The sequence below is a fragment of the Carettochelys insculpta genome, chromosome 6 (genome assembly GCF_033958435.1).
Source record: "Carettochelys insculpta isolate YL-2023 chromosome 6, ASM3395843v1, whole genome shotgun sequence".
In the NCBI taxonomy this organism is placed as follows: domain Eukaryota; kingdom Metazoa; phylum Chordata; order Testudines; family Carettochelyidae; genus Carettochelys; species Carettochelys insculpta.
Genome location: NC_134142.1, coordinates 122,160,652 through 122,183,185, shown reverse-complemented (window position 1 = coordinate 122,183,185; position 22,534 = coordinate 122,160,652). Strand labels below are relative to the sequence as shown.

Here is a 22,534-nt window from a genome sequence, read left to right as displayed (position 1 = left end):
ATCGATCTCGCGTCTCGTCCCAGCCAGCGAATCTCACGCTGCCTTTGCCTGCTACATTAAGGAGCCCTCCGCTAGCAGCTGCATAAAGGAGATGAGATTGGATTAGCATCACTCACCGGAGAAGGGGGTCGCAGGGCTGGAGCTTTCCCTACAACTCTCAGCACTGCGGACCCAGAGCTCTGCTTCCCCCAGCTCAATCCGGCAGATTAAGTCCAGTGTGGAACCCGAATAGCCTGTTTGAGGGGACAGAATGAGTTTTGTCACATGGCATGACAAGGCGCCAATCTCAGATGCTGCTTCAGAGGTGAGAGCAAAGATCCCAGGCAGGAGCATAATGAGATAAACCTGCCACAGAGCTCTCTTCCCACCCGGCATCTTCACTTCCTACTCGGAAGTAGTCTAAGATCCCTCTCAGTGTGCAATGGAAGTGGGAGTCACCAGGTGTCACCATTACACAGACCTATCAGCTCTTTCGTTTCGGGTGCAAGCACTGCCCAAGTGTCAGATCAGAGAGGGAGCCGTGTTAGTCTGTATCTTCGAGAACAAGAAGTCCTGTGGCACCTTATAGACTAACAGATATTTCGGAGCATAAGCTTTCATCTTTGCCCACGAAAGCTCATGCTCCAAAATATCTGTTAGTCTATAAAGTGCCACAGGACTTCTTGTTGTGCTCAAGTGTAAGGCTCTTAAATATATGACATTCACTCTTTCTGGGGACGTGGGAAGCTGTTACAGGAAAGTTTTTCTCTTTACCTTCTTTGGCCCCGTGCTGTTTGCAACCACCTCTGTGCCAGGACTAAGGCACATAATACAAGTAAAGAAGTTGCTCTAAGATTAGCCTCTGGCTCTGAAACCCTGATTTCTTCTTTAACAAGGACCCAGCCAGAAGGGGGCTGACAGGTAAGAGCCCCACAGATTTGCAGACATAGGCAAGTAACTGCACATGGGGCTATTCGCAGCTCATTATTGTGCAGATGTGGCTGCAACTGCAGACAGAAATCTGTATCCACACAGGGCTCTCCTGACATTCGCCCATACTCGGTGGCACGTGGCAGCTGAGGCTGGAGGCAGCCGGACGTTTCCCTGCAGGCAGTACAGGGGGAATGGGCCTTACCCAGGGACAGGAGGGCCCGATAATTGCTCAGCATCTGGTCCCGGTACAGCTGCTGCTCCGGCGGGGACAGGAGCTCCCACTCCTCCTGGCTGAAATACAGAGCCACGGCCTTGAACGCCGCCTCCAGCTGCGGGCACAAGTCACGCTCAGCGCCGGTGGCTCCAGCCTGCCCGGGGCTCAGCGGGGGGGATGAGCTGTGCAGGGTGGGACACCCAGGGACGCCCCCCCAGCCCTTCAGGGGGGCCCAGGGAGCCTCTGCCCCACACTGCAGTAATTCGCTCCCCCTGGGCCTTGGGGGCAGTGTGCCCTAGAGGCTGAGTACACGGGCGGGTGTCCAGGAGAGTCGGGTGCCAGGCAGCGCGTGTACCTGAAAGTGGTGCGCACCCCACGTGCCTCGGTGCACGGAACAAAATGCATTCCACCCACGGGTGGAAAAACACAGAGCGAACCTCGTTCCGGCCCCGCTGCTTAGGGGCAGGAGCCGCCCCGGGCCCCCCGCGGGGCTGTGGGGCGGGGACCCGTCTCCTGCTCCCCCTCCCGGCCGGAGTCCCCCCACCACGCAGCCCCAGGACTGGGGTCCCCGCGCTCCCCCTCCGTCTCGCAGCCTCCGGGCTCCTCCACCTGGCCGGGCCCCCCACGCTGCCAGCCCGCCCGGCTCTAGGGCGGCTCCCAGGCCCACCGCTCCGGCTGCCGCTCCCAGCCCCGGCCCCGCAGCCCCAACCTGCGCCGGCCCCGCTGCAGCCATCTCCGGGCAGCGCCTCCCGCCCCGCGCCTGCGCTGCCAGCTCCAGCCGTGGGGGCGGCCCCAGTGCGGGGACCTTCCAGCCCCGCCCCCGCTGCCCGCCGCGGCTCCTCGCTGGGGACCGGGAGTGGCCGGAGGCTGCTCGAGACAAGCCGCTGCCCTTGTCCATGGCTGGCTCAGCCCCAGCCACTGCTGTTCCTGGCCGCCCGCAGGGCCTGGCCCGGCCCCGGCTCTGTGCCGTGGGGTGGGGGGGGCACAGCCCCAGCGGGTGTAGGACGGAGAAGTCTGGGGCCCAGGGGGTGAACACTGCGGCTACACGTGGGTGCCAGCAGCGCAGAGAGCCGCGTCCTCCGCCGTGACAGGCTTCCCTGGAAGGACCCCGCTGGGCCCCTCACCCAGGGAGCCGGCAGCCCTGCCCAGCCCTGCAGTGGGGATCTGTCCCCAAGAACAGCAGGTGCTGCAACTCATTGCCTGGGACACCATCTGCCCCTCCCCCCATCCTGAGCAAACCCCTCTGCTGTTCGAGGCCACCCTAGGGTGCTGATGGAGCTGCAGCAAGCCAGAGAGGCGAGGCTGGGGCATGAAGTCCAGAGGGGGCTGTAGTGCAGGGGGGGTTGTAATCTGGGCACAGGGTGGGGATGGAGGTCAGGACATGAGGGGAGAGTGGGTGCAGGTGCAAATTGCACTAGGATTGTACCTGGATGTGGGGGGAGGCAGTTAAAACTCGGTGGGCAGATGGGGCAGGATGCTAGAAAAGGGGGCCCATGGTGTGGGGCTCGGGATCTAGGGGTGGAGAGAAGGGTCAGGAGACAGGCTAATGAAATAGGATTTTGCGGGCAGCAGTGGCGGAGATAAAGACTAGGGCAGCAATGGCAGGATGCAGGGGGCAGAAGCCAGTGAGGTGGGGGTAGGACACAAAGCAGAGATGGGCACACCAGTATTATACAATCACACTGTCCCTTGCTAGACCCGCCATGTTATCCAGGGCACCGTTATGATTTACCAGTATGATCATCGAGTTTGTACAATCGCTGAGTTACACCCAAGGTCCATCGAGACCCAAATCTTTCGCTGTCAAATCTATTGTTATAGACCAGGGGTCAGCAAACCCCAGCACGTGAGCCAATTCTCTGCGGCACACAGAGCTAGCTCGGCCCCATCCCTTCCCCAGGCCAGCAGCAGCTCTGTGCCCCAGCCACCAGGGCTCCCCTCTCGGTTCTATGGTGGCTCTGCACCCCGAGCTCCGTAAGCTGCTTTCCCAGGGCTGCCGGCGGCTCAGCTCCCGCCTGCCAGACCCCCTGAGCCCACTGCCCCCCAGCAACCTCTGTGGCAAGGTGTAATATACAGGTTTCTGCGGCACGGTTGAGAGAGCCAATCCTGGGCCACTTACAGACCGGGGTTTCCTCGCATAAGGCAAACCAAAACAGTTACAAAGAGCACCTCTGCCACCTCTCTGGCCAGCCAGAAGTTACTCAAGCAAATCCCACAAGTGCTCTACCATCCCTGGTGGTCCCCCCCCATATCCCTCCCAATACAGGTAAGAGGTGATGAAAACCAGTCTCAGCAAATCCACACCTATTCTTCCAGTCCCCAAAGGGACCAGCCACATTCCCAGGTCAATCCATCCTTACATCTCACCCAAAACAGCCCACACTAGGCCACTCCGTTAGAACCTAAACTAAAAAGGTTTATTAAAAAGAAAAATAGTGTGTGAAAGAGAAAACTTGTTTAAAGTGGTTAAATTTCATACATCAGCCTAAGCTTCTGATGTGGGCTACAGCGGGTGGTAGGCGGCTATTTAAAAGTCTCTGGGAATACATCCTTTGTAGGACAGCCCCTGGTCCATTGAGGCTTAGTTCATAGCAGAGATGTTCTTGCAAACTGCTCACAAGATGGAAGCTAAGGACGAAATGGCCCCTGCCAACATCCTCTGTATAGACTTGCCATGTGGAGGGAAGTTTCCTGCCCCTGCACACATACTCAATAGCAGATCACCTTATCAGGTCATCTGTCCTTCCCTTTTTAAGGATTTCTGCCATTGACAAACTCCCAGATGAGGTGCCTCGGCCGAATTCCTGACATGGTGTGGAGTCTGACGGGGCTGTTCCTTTGTTCAGTGTGAACGGGCAGTGACTGCACCTTCACTGTGAAAACCAGCACAATTATTTAAAAATCCAGTCACGTCACACTAGAACTCCCTGATTCTACAACATCCGTCTTCCTACCGGACCACCGGAGAATTCAGGACAAGAGCTGCTCTACCTGTATTAAAGTCCTGGACATCATTAGACGTTTAAAACTCCCAGCCAGATGGAGATTTAAAGATGGAAATGGTAAAGCTCTGCATCTTTTTCTATTTATGGGTGAAGCTGGTGCAAGCAGAACTCTTACAGACTTTAAAGAGCATCACCTGCACTCAGACCATACATAGAGGTCAAAAAGTCACATTTTGGCACTGCGCCTGGGAAAGGTTGATGACCGTTCTTAGTCACGGATTCGATGACACACATTTTCAAGCAAATTACCAAAATAGTGAATGTGGCGCTGTTTATGGTGTTACTTGATGCCGCAGATTAAAATATTTACTCACACGGTTTGGAAGTGGAGAATTCCTGCAGGAGCAAGGGTGAACCTATCCGAGCACTGGCTGGTCACACTGTTTGTTGGGCCTTATGGTCATGTAGGCCCAGGCTTGCCAATGGGCACGGTGGGGGAGGGGAACAGGGGGGCACACAGGGGGTAACTGCCCCAGGGCCTGGCAATTCAAAAGGGCTCAGGGGTCCAACTGCCACTGTAGCAGCGGCCAGAGCCCCGGGCCCCATAAATTGGTGCCAGATCACCAGGGGTGTACACACTAAGCAGCAGGTAGGGTCTAGGAGCGGGGAATATTCTGCTCTCCTTGTTGCACCAAGGGCCAGCTGCCCTTGGTCTCGCCCCTTCTGGGAGCATGGAGAGCCCCCCTCCACTTGCCAAGGAGCCCACAGAGGCTGTCAGCTCCACTGGTTAGGACTCTAGGACATTCATGATGGTCACTTTAACAAGTGACACTTCATGGTGGCTTTTCCACCAGCAGTCTGAAGCCATCAGCTTTTGAAGCACACACACACCCAGTGAGACAGACCTGGGTTACACGTGAGTTACACGGTCCTTCTTCAGACACCTCTGTTCAGAACAGACAGCAGGAGCAACTCTTGAGTCTGTGACCGTCTGCTCTGAAAGTCCTCCTGCCTGATTGCTCTTCTTCCCACTGCTGGGCCACCCTTCTCCCTGCCTCATGGTCATGGGGCCAGGATCCCTCCCTCATCCGCATCTGCCGGTGCTGTGCCCGGTCCCTGGGCTGCAGAAAGCCCCTCAGGCGCTGGTGGTGGCTGAGAGGCCTTGGTATGAGTGACCTGGTGCCGACTGAGGCTGGCTAATTGAGAAAAGGCTTTGCTACAGTGGGCACAGCGGTACGGCCGCTCCCCAGTGTGTGTGCGCTGGTGTCTTATCAGGGTTGACCTCTGTGTAAAGTCCTTGCCACATTCAGCACAGCGGTACGGCCGCTCCCCAGTGTGGGAATGCTGGTGCGTTCTCAGGTTTGACCTCTGTGTAAAGCCCTTGCCACATTCAGCACAGCGGTACAGCCGCTCCCCAGTGTGGGAATGCTGGTGCGTTCTCAGGTTTGACCTCTGTGTAAACACCTTGCCACATTCAGCACAGTGATACGGCCGCTCCCCAGTGTGCAAACGCTGGTGTGTTCTCAGATGTGACCCCTGCGTAAAGCCCTTGCCACACTCAGCACAGCGGTACGGCCGCTCTCCGGTGTGCGTGCGCTGGTGTTTTTTCAGGTGTGAACTCCTCGAAAAACTCTTGCTACAGTAGGCGCAGCGGTACGGCCGCTCCCCAGTGTGTGTCCGCTGGTGTTTTCTCAGGTTTGGGTGCCGTGTAAAGCCCTTGCCGCAATCGGCGCACCGGTACGGTCTCTCCCCGGTGTGCATGCGCTGGTGTTTTCTCAGGTTTGAGCTCCCTGCAAAGCCCTTGCCACACTCGGCACAGTGGTACAGCTGCTCTCCGGTGTGCGTGCGCTGGTGTCGTCTCAGGTTTAAGCTTCGCGTAAAGCTCCTGCCGCAGTCGGCGCAGCGGTATGGATACTCCCCAGCGTGTGCGCGCTGGTGTTTTCCTGGGTTTGGGCTCCGCGTAAAGCCCAAGTCACTGTCAGCAAAGCAGTACAGCTGCTCCCCCGGGTGAACAAGATGGTGTGTCCTTAAGCCTGAGGTGTTTGTAAAACCTTTGCCACAGTCAGCACAGGGGTATGGCCGCTGCCCAGGATGTGTGCGCTGGTGTCTTTTCAAGTCTGAATTCGTTGCAAAGCTCCTGCCGCAGTCGGCGCAGCAGTACGGCCGCTTCCCAGTGTGTGTGCTCTGGTGTCTTTTCAGGTGCGAGCTGCATGCGAAGCCCTTGCCGCAGTCGGCACAGCAGTACGGCCGCTCCCCGGTGTGTGCGCGCTGGTGTATTCTCAGGGTTGAGATGTATGCAAAGCCCTTGTCGCAGTCGGCACAGTGGTACGGCCAGTCCCCGGTGTGTGTGTACTGATGTTCTTTCAGGTGGGACTTTTCTGCAAAGCCCTTGCCGCACTCGGCGCACTGGAAGGGCTGCTCTCTGATATGCACATGCAGGTGCTTGGTCAGTGCGGAGGCGTCACTGAACGTCTTGTCCCAGTCGATGCAGCAATGGGGATGCTGTCCCATGGGAACAGTCTGGTATGGGGCCAGGCCTGGTGTCTGGCTGAGTCCATCCTGGGGAAGGGCTCTGCCCTGTGCCTGGCTGTCCCTGTGGGATGCAGGATCCTGCTTTCCTGCCCCGCTCTCCCCACATGCAGACTGTGTCCTCGTTCCTCGCGGAGCCCTGGGCCCTGCTGGAGAGAGCAGAGGCCACCACAGCGTTAGCTCACGGGTAGGGCTGCAGGTGAGTCAAGGATAGAAAAATATGACAAATGGAGCGATTTCCCCATTTCTCAATGACTGGTTTTGGGGTGCATCTCACCCTGCAATGGCGGCTCCTGTCCCTCAGGCCTGGACCCAAGGCCTCCCTCTTGTCCTAAGATCTGGCCTGGGGGTTACAGAGACTCTCAGCGATGTCCCAGCCCCTGCTCATGATGGTCGGGGGAAGAAGGCCAAACTTCACAGAGTGGCATCACCACCCAGATCTTCTCCAGCCTGCCCCGACTTCTCCACGCCGGGCTGGGATTAGGGTCACAGGGAGCCTCTTTGGGCAGCCAGTGAGCAGGGCTGGTTTTATTAAAACAAATCACAGAGCCGCCCCAGCACATTTAATGACCTGTGACTCAGATACCCTAGAATGCAAAGGCCATGACTAATCTGCAGACCAAATCCGGGAAGTTCTACCCTATGGTGTCCCTGCAGTGCTAGCGCCTACTACCACGTGCTCCCTGTACCTCTTGGGTCTTGTTTTGTGCTTAAATCGTAGCCTGCCCAGGAAACACAAAGCACCTGGCACAGCAGGGCCCCGTTTTGTTTTGTTGTTTTCAAAGCAATTTGCTTTTTATTTCAGTCAGAGGAGTTTGTTTATATGGCGCTGCATGGGACTTTTACCTGATCTTTATCATAAGGCCTGTTCCCCAGTTTTAACTATACCAGTTTCAGACGAGCTCATCTCAGGGACTACAATCCCCTCACGTGGGTGGAGACTGAGCAGCAGAAAGCAGCTGAGGACAGATTCACACTCTAGGTTGAAGCTACACAATGTGAATTCTGGTGGTGGTGTAACTCAAACCGACACAGGTTAGACCAGCTCACTGCCAGGGCCATACCACGCTGGGATGACAATGGTTCATTCCTCTCCCACATCAACACTGGCCCCTAATTCCCAACACAAATTGGTCTCCCAGCTGTTCCCAGCCAGTGACTCTCACGCTGCCTTTGCCTGCTACGTTACAGGGCCCTCCGCTAGCAGCTGGGTGGAAACAGAGGAAACTGGATTAGCATCACTCACCGGAGGAGGGGATCACAAGGCTGGAGTTTTCCCTACAACTCTCAGCATTGCGGATCCAGAGCTCTGCCTCCCCCAGCTCGATCCGGCAGATTAAATCCGGTGTGGAACCCGAATAGCCTGTTCAAGGGGACAGAATGAGTTTCATCATTAAGTTTTGGGAGCAGGGACTCATTTATGTGTTTGGGCCACCCAGCACAACAGGGCCGCAGTCCCAGTGCTTCTGCACAGCCCCTGGCACCACAAGGCCCCAATCCCAGATGCTGCTTCAGAGGCAAGAGCAACGATCCCAAGCAGGAGTATAAGGAAATAAACCTGCCTGAGAGGAGAATTCCTCCCCAGCCCAGCAAGGTCACTTCCTGCTCGGAAGCAATCTATGACCCAGCTCAGTGTGCGACAAGCTGAGTCAAAACGGGTGCCCCCAGGTGTCACTGTTACACAGACCTATCAGTCCTTTTCCTTAGGGTGCATGTGCTGTTCCGGTCTAGGGCTGTTAAATATATGACGTCTGTTCTTCCTGGGGATGTGGGGTGCTGTCAGAAGCGAGGTCTCCCCCCTGGATTTCTATGCTCACATGCAGTTTGCAACCAGCTCCCTGCCAGGACTAAGGTACATAATACAAGTAAAGAAGTTGCACAAAGAGTCGCCTCAAGTTCTCAAACCCCCTGATTTCTTTTTTAACAGGGACCCCTCCTGAAAGCGGCAGACAGAAGAGAGCCCCCCAGATTTGCAGATATTCCCGGGTACCCACACCCACAGGCGGACACGGCTGCAGATCTAATTTTATATCCACCTGACATTAGCCCATGTGGCGGCTGAGGCTGGAGAGAGCCGGGTTTCTCTGCAAGGCGTGAAAGGGAAATGGGCCTTACCCAGGGACAGGAGGGCCCGGTAATTGCTCAGCATCTGGTCCCGGTACAGCCGCTGCTCCGGCAGGGACAGGAGCTCCCACTCCTCCCGGCTGAAATACAGAGCCACGGCCTCGAACGCCGCCTCCAGCTGCGGGCACAAGTCACACACTCAGCGCCGCCCGCTCCAGCCCGCCCGGGGCCCCGCGGGGGAGACCCCGCGGACACCCCCCCCCTCCTGCCCAGCTCCCCCTCGCCGCGCCCGCCCAGACGCTCCCTGCCGGGGAGCTACTGCTGCCCCGGGCCCGGCTCCGCTCTATCCCCGCCGGGCACAGCCCGATCCCGGGGAGCCCCGGCCCTGCTGCCCCTACCCGCACCGGCCCCGCTGCAGCCATCGCCGGGCAGCGCCTCCCGCCCCGCGCCTGCGCCGCCAGCTCCAGCCGCGGGGGCGGCCCCAGCGCGGGGACCCTCCAGCCCCGCCCCCGCCCGGACGCCTGGGTCCCGCTGCCCGCCGCGGCTGCTCGCTGGGGCCGGGACTGGCCGGAGGCTGCTCGAGACAAGCCGCTGCCCTTGTCCATGGCTGGCTCAGCCCCAGCCACCGCTGTCCCTGGCCCGGCCCCGGCTCTGTGCCGCGTGGGGGGGGAACAGCCCCAGCGGGTGTCAGGCGGAGACCCCGGGCCTGGGAGAGCACGCGGGGGAGGGGGGCAGCTGTGGGGGGTGGAAAATAATGTCACGGAGGGCAGCCTGGGGCTCAGGGGCTGAACACTGGGGCTAAATGTGGCTGCATCCATGGGGGGAGGGGAGTTGGGAGGGGGCAGCCGCCCCCCCCACCTATGATCTGGAGTGAATGACTTAAAGAGAAGAGCCCCGTTCCGAAGGGGACACCCCCTGCAGCCAGGGGAGACCCCGGCAGCTTCCTGCTCTGCCCAGGGCAGATCCCCTTCTGGGGTGACAGCACCACAGAGAGCCGCGTGCTGCCCCATAACAGGCCTCCTTGAAGGACCCTACCGGGCCCCTCACCTGGGGAGCCGGCAGCCCTGCCCAGCCTTGCAGTGGGGATCTGTCCCCAAGAGCAGCAGGTGCTGGAACCCATTGCCTGGGACACCATCTGCTCCTCCCGCCATCCTGAGCAAATGCCTCTGCGTTTCAAGCAGAAGAGGCCACCCTAGGGTGCTGATGGAGCTGCATCAAGCCAGAGAGCAGAGGCTGGGGACAGGAGCATGAAATCGATGGGGGCCTGTAGTGTAGCGGGGTTTAATCTGGGCACAGGGTGGGGATGGAGGTCAGGACATGGGGAGACAATGGGTTCAGGTGCAAATGGAACAGGGAAAGAAATGGGATGGGGGGAAGAGGATGTGTTGGGCAGAGGGGATGGTCTAATAAAATAGTGGGTAAGGGGCAGGTGGTGTGGGGGAACAAGACATGATGTCAGATGGGGCAGGATGCAAGGAAAAGGGGCCCACAGTGTGGGGTTCAGAATCCATGGGTGGTGAGACCGCTCAGGAGACAGGCTAGTGAAATAGGATATGTCAGTGGGGGGCAGTTGTAGTCATGAAGACTAGGGCAGCAGTGGTAGGATGTAGAGGGCAGGAGCAGGTAAGATAGGGGTGGGACACAGGAAGCAGAGGGGGCAGAACAATAGAATGCCACTTCATTGTCTTTTGCTAGATCTGTCATGTTATCAAGGGCAATGTTAGGATTTGCCAAGTATGATCATCTAAGCTTGTATAAGCGTGAGTTACAGCAAAGATCATAGCTGTGTCTATGTACGGCCCCTTCCATCTCCAGAGACGGTGGTTAGCAGCGGCGGTGAGGATTTATGGGCAGGGTTTGACTCAGCAGCTTCTCTCATGGCTTATCCAGCTAATATTAGATTTGCACAGTCGAAGCAGACGGGAGTTGAAGAGAGAGGAAACGATCCCGCCTCAGAAGAGGTGACCAGGTGAGAGCGCTGGCTTTTGGGGTGAGTGAGTGTGCCTGAATGTTTGCATTTTGAATTGCCATTCTGATTGCTGGTGGGTGAGTTCAGTTTCTGTGGCAGTTGGGACCCAGTGCCTCACCTTTGTTCCCTCGATTGCCTTTGATCAGCCTCAAAATCAGCCTTCCCGTGTGTGACTAATGAGGGGTTAGGCCTGACCTAGGCAAGCAGGCTTTAAAAAGCCAGAGGCAGAGTGACCAGGGAGTGAAGCAGACAGGGGAGTTTAAGAGGGAGTTTGACAGAGGGAGGCCTATAATGGTCAGTAAGACCCGCAACACCTGTGCCAGCTCAGCTTCTGTCTCCTCTGCCTGTAACCAGAGAGACTGCCTGACTATGGATGCCTCTACCCAGATCCTGGCGTGGTTTTGCACGGACTGTGGCTTGCAATTCCCACTTACTGATACCCAGGCTGGGGGGACCATCCAGTGTGAAAGGTGCCTGCTGGTGGAATCTCTCAGGCGGCAGGTGGAGGAGCTACAGGAGGAGGCAGCCAGGTTGAGGGGTATCCATCTCCATGAGCAATTCCTGGACAGTATTCATGGGGGGACAGCTGAGGTAACTGTCCCAGTACAAAGGACAGCTGACACACTGCTGGTGGAGGAGGAGATGGCTCAGGGTGGACACTGGCAGCTGGTTACTTCTGGCAGTAGCCAGTGCTCCACCCCCTGCTCCGAACCCTCCCACTGTGGTACTGGGAAACCGTTATGCTGCACTCGATACGGGAGACAAGGAATAACCCCATACAGCACAGGAGAAGCCTCATACCCCCAAGGCTGGGAGGTCAGCTGCCACCACTGCGAGGAGGAAATGTAGAGTAGTGGTGGTCTGAGATTCTCTTCTGAGGGGGACAGAGGCGCCCATCTGTTGCCCTGACATTTCATGTTGGGAGGTGTGCTGCCTGCCGGGGCCTGTATCCGAGATGTTACAGAGGTGGTGTCGAGGATTATCCGGCCTTCTGACTACTACCCCCTGCTACTCATCCATGTGGGCACTAGTGATACTGCGAGGTGTGACACTGAGCAGACTAAGAGTGACGACAGGGCTCTGGGAGTACAGGTGAGGGAGTTTGGGGCACAGGTGGTATTCTCCTCAATCCTGCCTGTCAGTGGTTGGGGCCCAGGCAGATACAGGTGCATCCTGGAGGTGAATGCCTGGCTGCGAAAGTGGTTGTTGCCAGGAGGACTTTGGCTTCCTTGACCATGGGATGCTATTCCAGGAAGGAGTGCTAGGCAGAGATGGCGTTCACCTTTCGAGGAGAGGGAAGACCTTCGCTGGACACAGACTGGCTAACCTAGTGAGAAGGGCTTTAAACTAGGTTTGACTGGGACAGGGAGCAAAGCCCACGGGTAAGTGGAGAACATGGAGACCTGGGAGATGGGTCAGAAATAGGAGGGAGCATGGGCTACAATGGCAAAGAAAAAGAAGGGTCAGGGCAAAACTGGGAGGCAAGATCAAACCAATATCTTGGATGCCTATATACAAATGCAAGAAATATGGGTAATAAGCAGGAAGAACTGGCAGTGCTAATAAATAAATACAACTATGACATGGTTGGCATCACAGAAACTTGGTGGGATAATGCACGATTGGACTGTTGGTATGGAAGGGTACGGCCTGCTCAGGAAGGATAGACAGGGGAAAAAGGGAGGAGGTGCTGCCTTATATATTAAAAATGTACACACTTGGACTGAGGTGGAGATGGACATAGGAGACGGATGTGTTGAGAATCTCTGGGTTAGGCTAGAAGAGGTAAAAAACAATGGTGATGGCCTGCTAGGAGTCTACTACAGGCCACCTACCCAGGTGGAAGAAAGGGATGAGGCTTTTTTTAAACAACCAACAAAATCATCCAGGGCCCAGGATTTGGTGGTGATGGGGGACTTCAACTGTCCAGAGATATGTTGGGAAACTAACACAGTGGGGCACAGACTATCCAAGAAGTTCTTGGACTGCATTGGAGACAGCTTTTTATTTCAGAAAGTTGAAAAAGCTAGCGGGGGAAGCTGTTCTAGATTTCATTCTATCAAATAGGGAGGAACTGATTGAGAATTTGAAAGTGGAAGGCAGCTTGGGTGAAAGTGATCATGAAATCAGAGTTCACAATTCTAAGGAAGGGAAGAAGGGAGAACAGCAAAATAGAGATAATGGATTTCAGGAAGGCGGATTTTGGTAAACTCAGAGAGCTGGTAGGTAAGGTCGGATGGGAAGCAAGAGTGAGGGGGAAAAACAACTGAGGAGAGTTGGCGATTTTTCAAAGGAACATTATTAAGGGCCCAAAAGCAAGCTATCCCGCTGTGTAGAGAAGATAGAAAATATGGCAAAAGACTGCCTTGGCTTAACTAGGAGATCTTTCAAAATCTCAAAATAAAAAAAGGAATCATATAAGAAATGGAAACTAGGACAAATGACAAAGGATGAATATAGACAAACAACACAGGAAAGCAGGAGCAAGATTAGAAAGACAAAGGCACAAAATGAGCTCAAACTAGCTACAGGCATAAAGGGAAACAAAAAGACTTTCTATAAATACATTAGAAGCAAGAGGAAGATCAAGGACAGGGTAGGCCCATTGCTCAGTGAGGAGGGAGAAACAGTAACAGGAAACTTGGAAATGGCAGAGATACTTAATGACTTCTTTGTTTCGGTCTTCACTGAGAAGTCTGAAGAAGGAATGCCTAACATAGCGAATGCTAGTGGGAAAGGGGTAGGGTTAGAAGATAAAATGAAAAAAGAACAAGTTAAAAATCACTTAGGAAAGTTAGATGTCTGCAAGTCACTAGGGCCTGATGAAATGCATCCTAGAATATTCAAGGAGCTGATAGAGGAGGCATCTGAGCCTTTAGCTGTCATTGCTGGATAATCATGGGAGACAGGGGAGGTTCCAGAAGACTGGAAAAAGGCAAATATAGTGCCCATCTATAAAAAGGAGAATCAGAACAATCCAGGAAACTTCAAACCAGTCAGTTTAACTTCTGTGCCAGGAAAGATAATGGAGCAAGTAATTAAGGAAATCATCTACGAACACTTGGAAGGTGGTAAGGTGATAGGGAACAGCCAGCACGGATTTGTAAAGAACAAATCATGTCAAACTAATCTGATAGCTTTCTTTGATAGGATATCGAGCCTTGTGGATAAGGGAGAAGCTGTGGATGTGGTATACCTAGATTTTAGTAAGGTATTTGATACAGTCTCACATGATATTCTTATCAATAAACTAGGCAAATACAACTTTGATGGGGCTACTATAAGGTGGGTGCAAAACTGGCTGGATAACCAGAGAGTAGTTACTAAGGGTTCTCAATCCTGCTGGAAAGGTATAACAAGTGGAGTTCCGCAGGGGTCTGTTTTGGGACCAGTTCTGTTCAATATCTTCATCAACGATTTAGATATTGATGTAGAAAGTACGTTTATTAAGTTTGCAGTTGATACCAAGCTGGGAGAGGTTGCAACTTCTTTGGAGGGTAGGGTCATAATTCAAAATGTTCTGGAGAAATTAGAGACATGGTCTGAGTAAACAAGATGAAATCTGATAAAGACAAATGCAAAGCGCTCCACTTAGGAAGGAAAAATCACTTTCACACATACAGAATGGGAGGTGACTGTCTAGGAAGGAGTACGTCAGAAAGGGATCTAGGGGTTATAGTGGACCACAAGCTAAATATGAGTCAACAGTTTGATGCTGTTGCAAAAAAAAGAAAACATGATTCTGGGATGCATTAACAGGTGTGTTATGAGCAAGACACGAGAAGTCATTCTTCCGCTCTACTCTGTGCTGGCTAGGCCTCAGTTGGAGTATTGTGTCCAGTTCTGGGCACCGCATTTCAAGAAAGATGTGGAGAAATTGGAGAGGGTCCAGAAAAGAGCAACAAGAATGATCAAAGGTCTAGAGAACATGACCTGTGAAGGAAGGCTGAAAGAACTGGGCTTGTGTAGTCTGGAAAAGGGAAGATTGAGGGGGGACATGATAGCGGTTTTCAGGTATCTAAAAGGGTGTCATAAGGCGGAGGGAGAAAACTTGTTCTTCTTGGCCTCTGAGGATACAGCCAGAAGCAATGGGCTTAAACTGAAGAAAGGGAATTTTAGGTTGGACATCAGGAAAACGTTCCTAACTGTCAGGGTGGTCAAACAGTGGAATAAATTGTCTATGGAGGTTGTGGAATCTCCATTTCTGGAGATATTTAAGAACAGGTTTGATAAATGTCTATCAGGGATGATCTAGACAGTACTAGGTCCTGCCATGAGGGCAGGGAGGTGGATTCAATGACCTCTCAAGGTCCCTTCCAGTCCTAGTATTCTATGATTGCAATTACCACATTTCAGTCTACTTCTGAATTCCTGAGTGTCAGAGTTTTTCCTTCTAAGGCAAAGCTCTTTTGCATGGCTTGCACATATACTATCAAAGGATGATGTGCTCTGTCACAGCAATCATTGCCAGGAATTTCAATCTGATAATGTAGATTCTCAGGATTTTGGATCAATGTTGAATTTTTTTTCATGGTAAATGTAGCTGCCCTCAGGTAGGCTTGAGCTTGGGACCTCTGGAGCTGAGCACAGCTGCCTCTGCAGCATGAGATAAAGGCCAGCTGGTTTAGCTGTATCCTACACTATCATATCTATTGCTGTACACCTGGTATCAGCCACCCTGAGCATGCGTGTCAAGAGTGGTATGTAAGCTGATTTTCTGTGACACCCAGTGGGAGCTCAGCCCCACCCCTACTTCCTTTGCAGCTCCCTGACCTAGGCTGGCAGCAGCTCTGTTCCCCTGGCCGCTGGGGCCCCTACCAAGGGCCGGTGGTTACTCCACACTGTGGGCTGAGTAGGCTACTTTCCCAGGGCTGCCAGTGGCCCAGCGCCCATCCGGGGGGCTGTCTGCCAGACCCATTGAACCCAGAGCCCACAGAAACCTCTGTGGCTGGGTGTAATATACAGGTGGTTTCCAGGGCACTGCTAAGAGAGCCAAACCTGAGCAAATTGCTTAAAACCAGGCTGCGTACAGCCCACACTGGGGCTTTCTCACGTAAGGCAAACCTAAACAGTTACAAGGAGCATCTCTGCCGCCTTTGGCCAGCCAGAAGTTACACAAGCAAATCCCGCAAGTGTTTTACCATCCCTGGTGCCCTCCCCATATCCCTCCTCATACAGATAAGAGGTTACGAAAACCAGGCTCAGCAAATCCACACCTATTCTTCCAGTCCCCAGAAGGACCGGCCACATTCCCAGGTCAATGTAGCCTATCCTTTAGAATCTAAAGGTTTATTACAAGGAACAAAAATAGCGTGAAAGAGAAAACTTGTTAAAGTGGTTACATTTCATCCATCAGTCTAATCTTCTGATGCGGGCTACAGCGGGTGGTAGGCTGCTATCTTAAAAGTCTCGGGAAATACATCCTTTTTGAGGTGGGTCCCCAGTCCATTCCAGCTTAGTTCCTAGCAGAGATGTTCTTGCAAACGGCTCATCACAGGGAGGCTGAGGACGAAATGGCCCCTGCCAGAGTCCTCTTCATACCTGCCACGTGGAGGAAAGTTTCCTACTCCTGGGCACAGACTCAGTGCTGGACGACCCAGTCAGGTCACCTGTGCTTCCCTTTTAGGGGCATTCTGCCATTGCCAGACTCCCAGATGACGCACCTCAGCCAAATTTCTGAGATATGAATGGGAGGCTGACGGGGCTCTTCCTTTGTTCAGCCTGACTGGGCAGTGACTACACCGTCCACTGTGAAATCCAGCACTAAACGCTTCTACCTGGGCCCAATGGGTAGTGGTCAATGGCTCAATAGCTGGATGGCGGTCTGTTTCAAGCGGAGTGCCGCAGGGGTCGGTTCTGGGGCCGGTGCCATTCAACATCTTTATTAACGACCTGGATGAGGGACTGGGTTGCACCCTCAGCAAGTTTGCGGATGACACAAAACTAGGGGGAGAGGTAGATACGTTGGAGGGTAGAGAGAGAATCCAGAGGGAAGTGGATAAATTGGAGGACTGGAACAAAAGAAATCTGATGTGGTGCAATAAGAAGTGTAGAGTCCTGCACCTGGGGCGGAAGAATCCCAAACATTGTTACAGGCTGGGGACCGACTGGCTCAGCAGAAGTACAATGGAAAGGGACCTAGGGGTTATGGTGATTGAAAGGCTGGATATGAGTAAACAGTGTGCCCTTATAGCCAAGAAAGCTAACGGCATATTGGGGTGCATTAGGAGGAGCATTTCGAGCAGATCTAGAGAAGTAGTTATTCCTCTTTATTCGGCACTGGTGAGGCCACATCTGGAATATTGTGTCCAGTTTTGGGCCCCTCAGTATAAAAAGGATGTGGATTTGCTAGAGCAAGTTCAGCAAAGGGCAACAAAAATGATTAAAGGTCTGGAGCACAAGACCTATGAGGAGAGGCTGAGGGATTTGGGCTTGTTTAGTTTACAGAAGAGAAGACTTACAGGTGATTTAATAGCAGCCTTCAACTTTCTGAAGGGGAGCTCTAAAGAGGAGGGTGAGAAACTGTTCTCAGTGGTGTCAGATGGCAGAACAAGGAGTAATGGTCTGAAGTTGAAGAGGGAGAGGTGTTGGTTAGATATTAGGAAAAACTACTTCACCAGGAGGGCAGGGAAGCACTGGAATGCGTTGCCTGGAGAGGTGGTGGATTCTCCATCCCAAGAGGTTTTTAAGTCCCGGCTGGACAAGGTCCTGGCTGGGATGACTTAGTTGGGGTTGATCCTGCTTGAAGCAGGGGGCTGGACTAGATGACCTCCTGAGGTCCCTTCCAGCCCTATGATTCTGTGATTCTGTAATACAGGTAGGCTGGGTCTACAGATGGAGGGGGCATATTAATGAGGTACTTTCTAAGATGCTAATGAGGTGCTGACAGGAATATGCAGCGCTTCATTAGCCTAATGGCGTCCGCGTGTGATTCGAAAGTGCCACTTCCGGAACGCACGCTGCCTACTTGGTTTTAGGAAGAAGGGGCTTTCGAAGTCGTGGGGTCCTGTCGAAAGGCCCCCATCTACGCAGGTGGTGTGCGTTCTGAAAGCAGCACTTTCAAATCGCGTGCAGCCGCCATTATGCTAACGAGGCGCTGCACGTTCACATCAGTGCCTCATTTGCATCTTCCGAAGTGCCTCATTAACATACCCCCTCCAAAAAGAGGGGGCTTATGTTGACCCAGCTGTACAGAACTAATATTCATAACTTCTCCTATCAACCAGATACAGACATGTAAGCAGCACAAGCAGATTTGGGGAAGCACCAGCTTTCACTAGATTTGATGCATAGGTAATACACTGGTTACAGAAATGGTTCTTGTATAATTTTAAAAATCTTAAAAATTTTTAAAAATTTTAAAAATCCAGTAACCTTAACACTGGTGATCCCTGGTTCTGCAACATCCGTCTTCCTACTGGCCCACCACTGAATCCAGGATTGGTGAGGTTCAACCTGTATTAAAATCCCAGCCATTTTTAGTTATTTAAAAAACATGGCCAGATGGAGATTTAAAGACCAGGACGGTAAAGCTCTGCCTCTTTATTTATAACTGAAGCCGTTCTAAGTAGAACTGTTATATTATTGACTTTAAAGAGCGTCACTGGCACTCGGACTGTACAGAGGTCAAAAGGGCAGAAAAGTTGCTGACTGCTGCTAGAGATATATTTGCTGACAATTATTTTCAAATAAATGACCAAAATAATGGACGCTGAGGCCATTACAGTGTTATTTGATGCCCAGTTTTAAAATATTTATTCACGTAATTTGGAAGCGTAGAATTCCTGCAGGAGGGAGGGTGAACCTATCTGAGTACCGGCTGGCCACGCCATTTGTTGGGGTTTATGGTCGCTTAGGCCCAGGCCTGCTGATGGGCGCTGGGGAGAGTGGAGCAGGGGGCACACAGGGGGTAACTGCCCCAGGGCCTGGCAACTCAAAGGGGCTCAGGGCTCTGGCTGCTGCTACATAAATTGGTGCCATATCACCAGGGGTGTACGCACTAAGCAGCGTATAGGGTCTGGGAGAGGGGAATATTTTGCTCCCCTTGTTGCACCAAGGGCCAGCTGCCCTTGGCCCCACCCCTTCTGGGAGCATGGAGAGCCCCCCTCCACTTGCCCAGTGGCCCCCTGTGATGGGGTTCGGGGGTCCCCAAGCACTGCACCCCGTCCGCAGGCAGGAGTGACTCTCACTCAGCAGGTAGAACAGGAAGTTTATGAGGCGACAGAGGCCCAGTTTCTCACAGAAGAGTCAGTGCCGCAATCAGAGACAGCCATTCCAACCCGTCCTGGGGAGAGGAGCCCGAGGGGTGCCCCTCTGGGGTGTAGCTTCCTCCCTCGCCAGGCTGGCTGCCTTCCAGCTCCCTCTCCCCACAACCTCTAACTGCCACCTCTGATTCAAAAACCCCCTTTGGCTCCTCCCTCCTCTTTGTTCAGGGCAGGGGTGTTACCTGCCAGCCTAGGTTATAGCCCCAGGGTCATCCTTAGCCGCTGGGAGCTGCTCTGCTTGTCTCATACACATCCAGCCCGAGTCTCACACATGCACTCCCCCAACTCCATCACACCCCCAAAGGCTGTCGGCTCCACTGCTTAGGACGTCGGACGTCCAGGGTGCTTCTCCTTAAAGATTTACACTTCACGGTGGCTTCTCCGCCAGGGTTCTGAAGCCGTCAGTGCCTTGAACAGCAGAGAAGCACCTGGTGAGGCAGACCTGGGTTATACGTTATACAGACATCTCTGTTCAGAAGAGACAGCAGGAGCAATTCCTGAGTCTGTGACCGTCTGCTCTAATCGTCTCCCCACCCGACTGCTCTTCTTCCCGCTACTGGGCCAAGTCCTTTCTCTGTGTCACAGTCATGGGGACAGGATCCCACCCTCACCTTCATCTGCTGGTGTTGTGCCAAGTCCCTTAGCTACTGGAAACCCCTTAAGCCCTGGTGACGGCGGAGAGGCCTTGGGATGAGTGGCCTGATGCCAGGTAAAGGTGGCTAAGTGAGAAAAACCCTTGCCACAGTCCGCACATCTGTACGGCCACTGCCCAGTGTGCGCACACTGGTGTATTCTCAGGTTCGAGCTATGTGCAAAGCCGTTACCGCAGTCGGCACAGCGGTACGGCCACTCCCCAGTGTGCATGTGCTGGTGTCTTCTCAGCCTCGAGCTCTGTGCAAAGCCCTTGCTGCAGTCGGCGCAGCGGTACGGCCACTCCCCGGTGTGCATGCGCTGGTGTATTCGCAGGTTCGAGCTATGTGCAAAGCCCTTGCCGCACTCCGTACACTGGAAGGGCCGCTCCCCAGTGTGCATGCGCAGGTGCCGGGTCAGTGCGGAGGCGCTGCTGAACATCTTGCCACAAGCAACGCAGTAGTGGAGAAGCCAGGCCATGGGGAGCCTCTGGTGGGTGGCTGGGTCTGGCATCTGGCTGAGTCCATCCTGGGGAAGGGCTCTGTCCTGTGCCTGGCTGCCCCTGTGGGATGTGGGATCCTGCTTTCCTGCCGCGCTCTCCCCACATGCAGACTGCGTCCTCGTTCCTCCCGGGACCCTGGGCCCTGCTGGACAGAGCAGAGGCCACCACAGCGTTAGCTCACGGTTGGGACTGCAGGTGTGTCAAGGCTGGAAGAATGTCACAAATGGAGCAATTTCCCTGTTTCTCCATGACTGGTTTGGGGTTTGCGCCTCGCCCTGCAGTGGCAGCTCTGGTCCCTCAGGCCTGGACCCAAGGCCTCTCTCCGGCCCTGAGACCTCGTCTCCGGATTACAGAGACACTCAGCTTTGTCTCAGTCCCTGGTCATGGCGGTGGGGGAAGAAAGCCAAACTTCAGGGAGTGGCATCACCACCCAGATCTTCTCCAGCCTGCCCTGACTTCTCCACGCTGGGCTGGGATTAGGGTCGCAGGGCTGCGGGGAGCCTCTCTGGGAAGCTAATGAGCAGGGCTGGTTTTATGAAAACCACTGAGCCGTGCCAGTACATTTAGTGACCTGCGACTTTTACTGAATGTACTGGAACAGCTCCAACATTTTGATACCAAGACCACAACCAATCTGTGGCCTGACCCAGGGAGGTTCTACCCTGTGTTGTTTGTGCAGGGCTAATGCCTGCTTCCAAACACACCCTGCACCTCTTGGGCCTTGTTTGATGCTTAAATCATAGCCTGCCCTGGAAACACACATCACGTGGCACAGTGGGGCCCTTGTTTACAAACCAATGATTTTTATTTCAATCACAGCGTTTTTTTCCTATGGGGCTGGATTGTCACTTTCACCTGTTTCTCACAGTAAGGCCCGTTGCCCAGCATTTGCCAAGTGTTAACTATATTGGTTTCAAACCAGCTTCGCTGGGGGACTGACACGTATGTAACTCAGGGCTTGCCAGAGGTAACCTGAGAAACACATTCGTATTGTTTGCACTCACAACCCAATCGATAGTACTGATGAGCTGGAGGGGTGGATGGCTGCCGCCCACCAGAGCTTTGATTTACACAGTCACACACTGCACGAAGGCTGAGGGAGATGCTAAGGAAAGACAACGAAGCATTATCAGTGACAAGGCTTTGGGCCACAGATGGAGCAGGAGGCCCGGGGATGTGACAAAGGCCATTCTAGCATCCTCTGCCTCACACTCATCCCACACACCAGGGTCCTCCGAAGTCCTGACCCACAGGACAACTTCACCTGGGCCCCCCCAATGCAGCCATTAGCCAAGAAGCAGAGAGTCAAACGCTCACATTCCATGTAAATCACATTCAAGAATGTAATACTGGGCTGTTAAGAAGGTGCTCCTGTCTGAATGGCACCCACCACCACCGGATAAAGAAAAACATCGTAAGCTGGCTACAGAAAACGTAGGGCTTCTCTGCACTGCCACTTGAATGCAAAACAAAAAACAACCATTTGTCATTTGCAGGGGCTTAGAAAATCCGAAACCCTGAAAGACCAAAGTTTTCCCAAGCAAGTGGCAATGTGAACAGCTCACGTCACACTGTGAACCCGCTCGTAGGGGGTGCCAATATTTTGCTGGCAAAAGTATCCACAAACAGCATTCACCCTGCCAGACTGGTAGGCAACAGCCATATCAACAAGGCCATGTCACTCAGTTATACAGTATCAACCTTAGTTTGAGAGCTTTGTGTTTAGCAAGGAATCACTGAACAATAGTGGGCATCAAATCCCCATTTCGTCACTGTTTTATCTTTAGTTTCCCTGCTTCTCTATTGCTTGAATGGTTTCCATTTGGCTCTTTGATTCATTATCTTACAGACAGAAACGATGTTGCTGAGTGTAAATCAGTTCAGTCAGTGGGTCGCAATTTGTTAAAGAATCATTTTCTCGTCCAGGAGGATTGGTCAAGGAATCATTTTGTGAGACTTCTCCCCTCCCATCTCAACAATGGCCCCTAATTCCCAACACAAATGGGTTTCCTGTCTGTTCTCAGCCAGAGAATCTCACGCTGCCTTTCCTTCTACCTTGAGGATGCTCCGGTAGCAGCTGTGTAAAGCAGAAGAGACTAGGTTAGCATCACTCACCGGAAGAGGGGGTCGCAGGGCCAGAGTTTTCTCTACAACTCTCAGCATCACAGACCCACAGCTCTGCCTCCCCCAGCTCGATCCGGCAGATTAAGTCCAGTGTGGAACCTGAATAGCCTGTTCAAGGGGACAGAATGAGTTTTATCACTCAAGTTCTTGGAGCAAGGACGCATTTGTGCGTTAGTGTGTCTGTGCAGCACCTGGCACAACAAGGCCCCCATCTCAGACGCCGCTTCAGAGCAAGCACAAAGATCCCAAGCAGGAGAATAAGGAAATAAACCTGCCTTAGAGGAGAATTCCTCCCCACTCCAGCAAGGTCACTTCCGGTTCAGAAGCAGTCTATGATCCCTCTCAGCATCCAACGAAGTGGAGTCAAAGCGGGCGTCCCCA

The 22,534-nt window shown here is 53.6% G+C and overlaps 1 protein-coding gene across 1 annotated transcript in view; it reads right to left on the bottom strand.

Moving 5' to 3' along the window:
- Positions 1-3,527: 3,527 nt before the first annotated feature.
- The window catches only part of LOC142015176 (uncharacterized), a 49,997-nt gene continuing 30,990 nt past the window's right edge, over positions 3,528-22,534 (bottom strand). Inside the window, exons 8-13 of the mRNA XM_074998593.1 lie at positions 22,145-22,261; positions 19,509-20,171; positions 9,063-9,370; positions 8,716-8,842; positions 7,847-7,963; positions 3,528-6,749 (exon numbers count right to left, since the gene is read on the bottom strand). Coding sequence (XP_074854694.1) covers positions 5,134-6,749; positions 7,847-7,963; positions 8,716-8,842; positions 9,063-9,370; positions 19,509-20,171; positions 22,145-22,261 — 2,948 coding nt within the window. The 3' untranslated portion in view covers positions 3,528-5,133. The remainder of the gene's footprint in view (positions 6,750-7,846; positions 7,964-8,715; positions 8,843-9,062; positions 9,371-19,508; positions 20,172-22,144; positions 22,262-22,534) is intronic.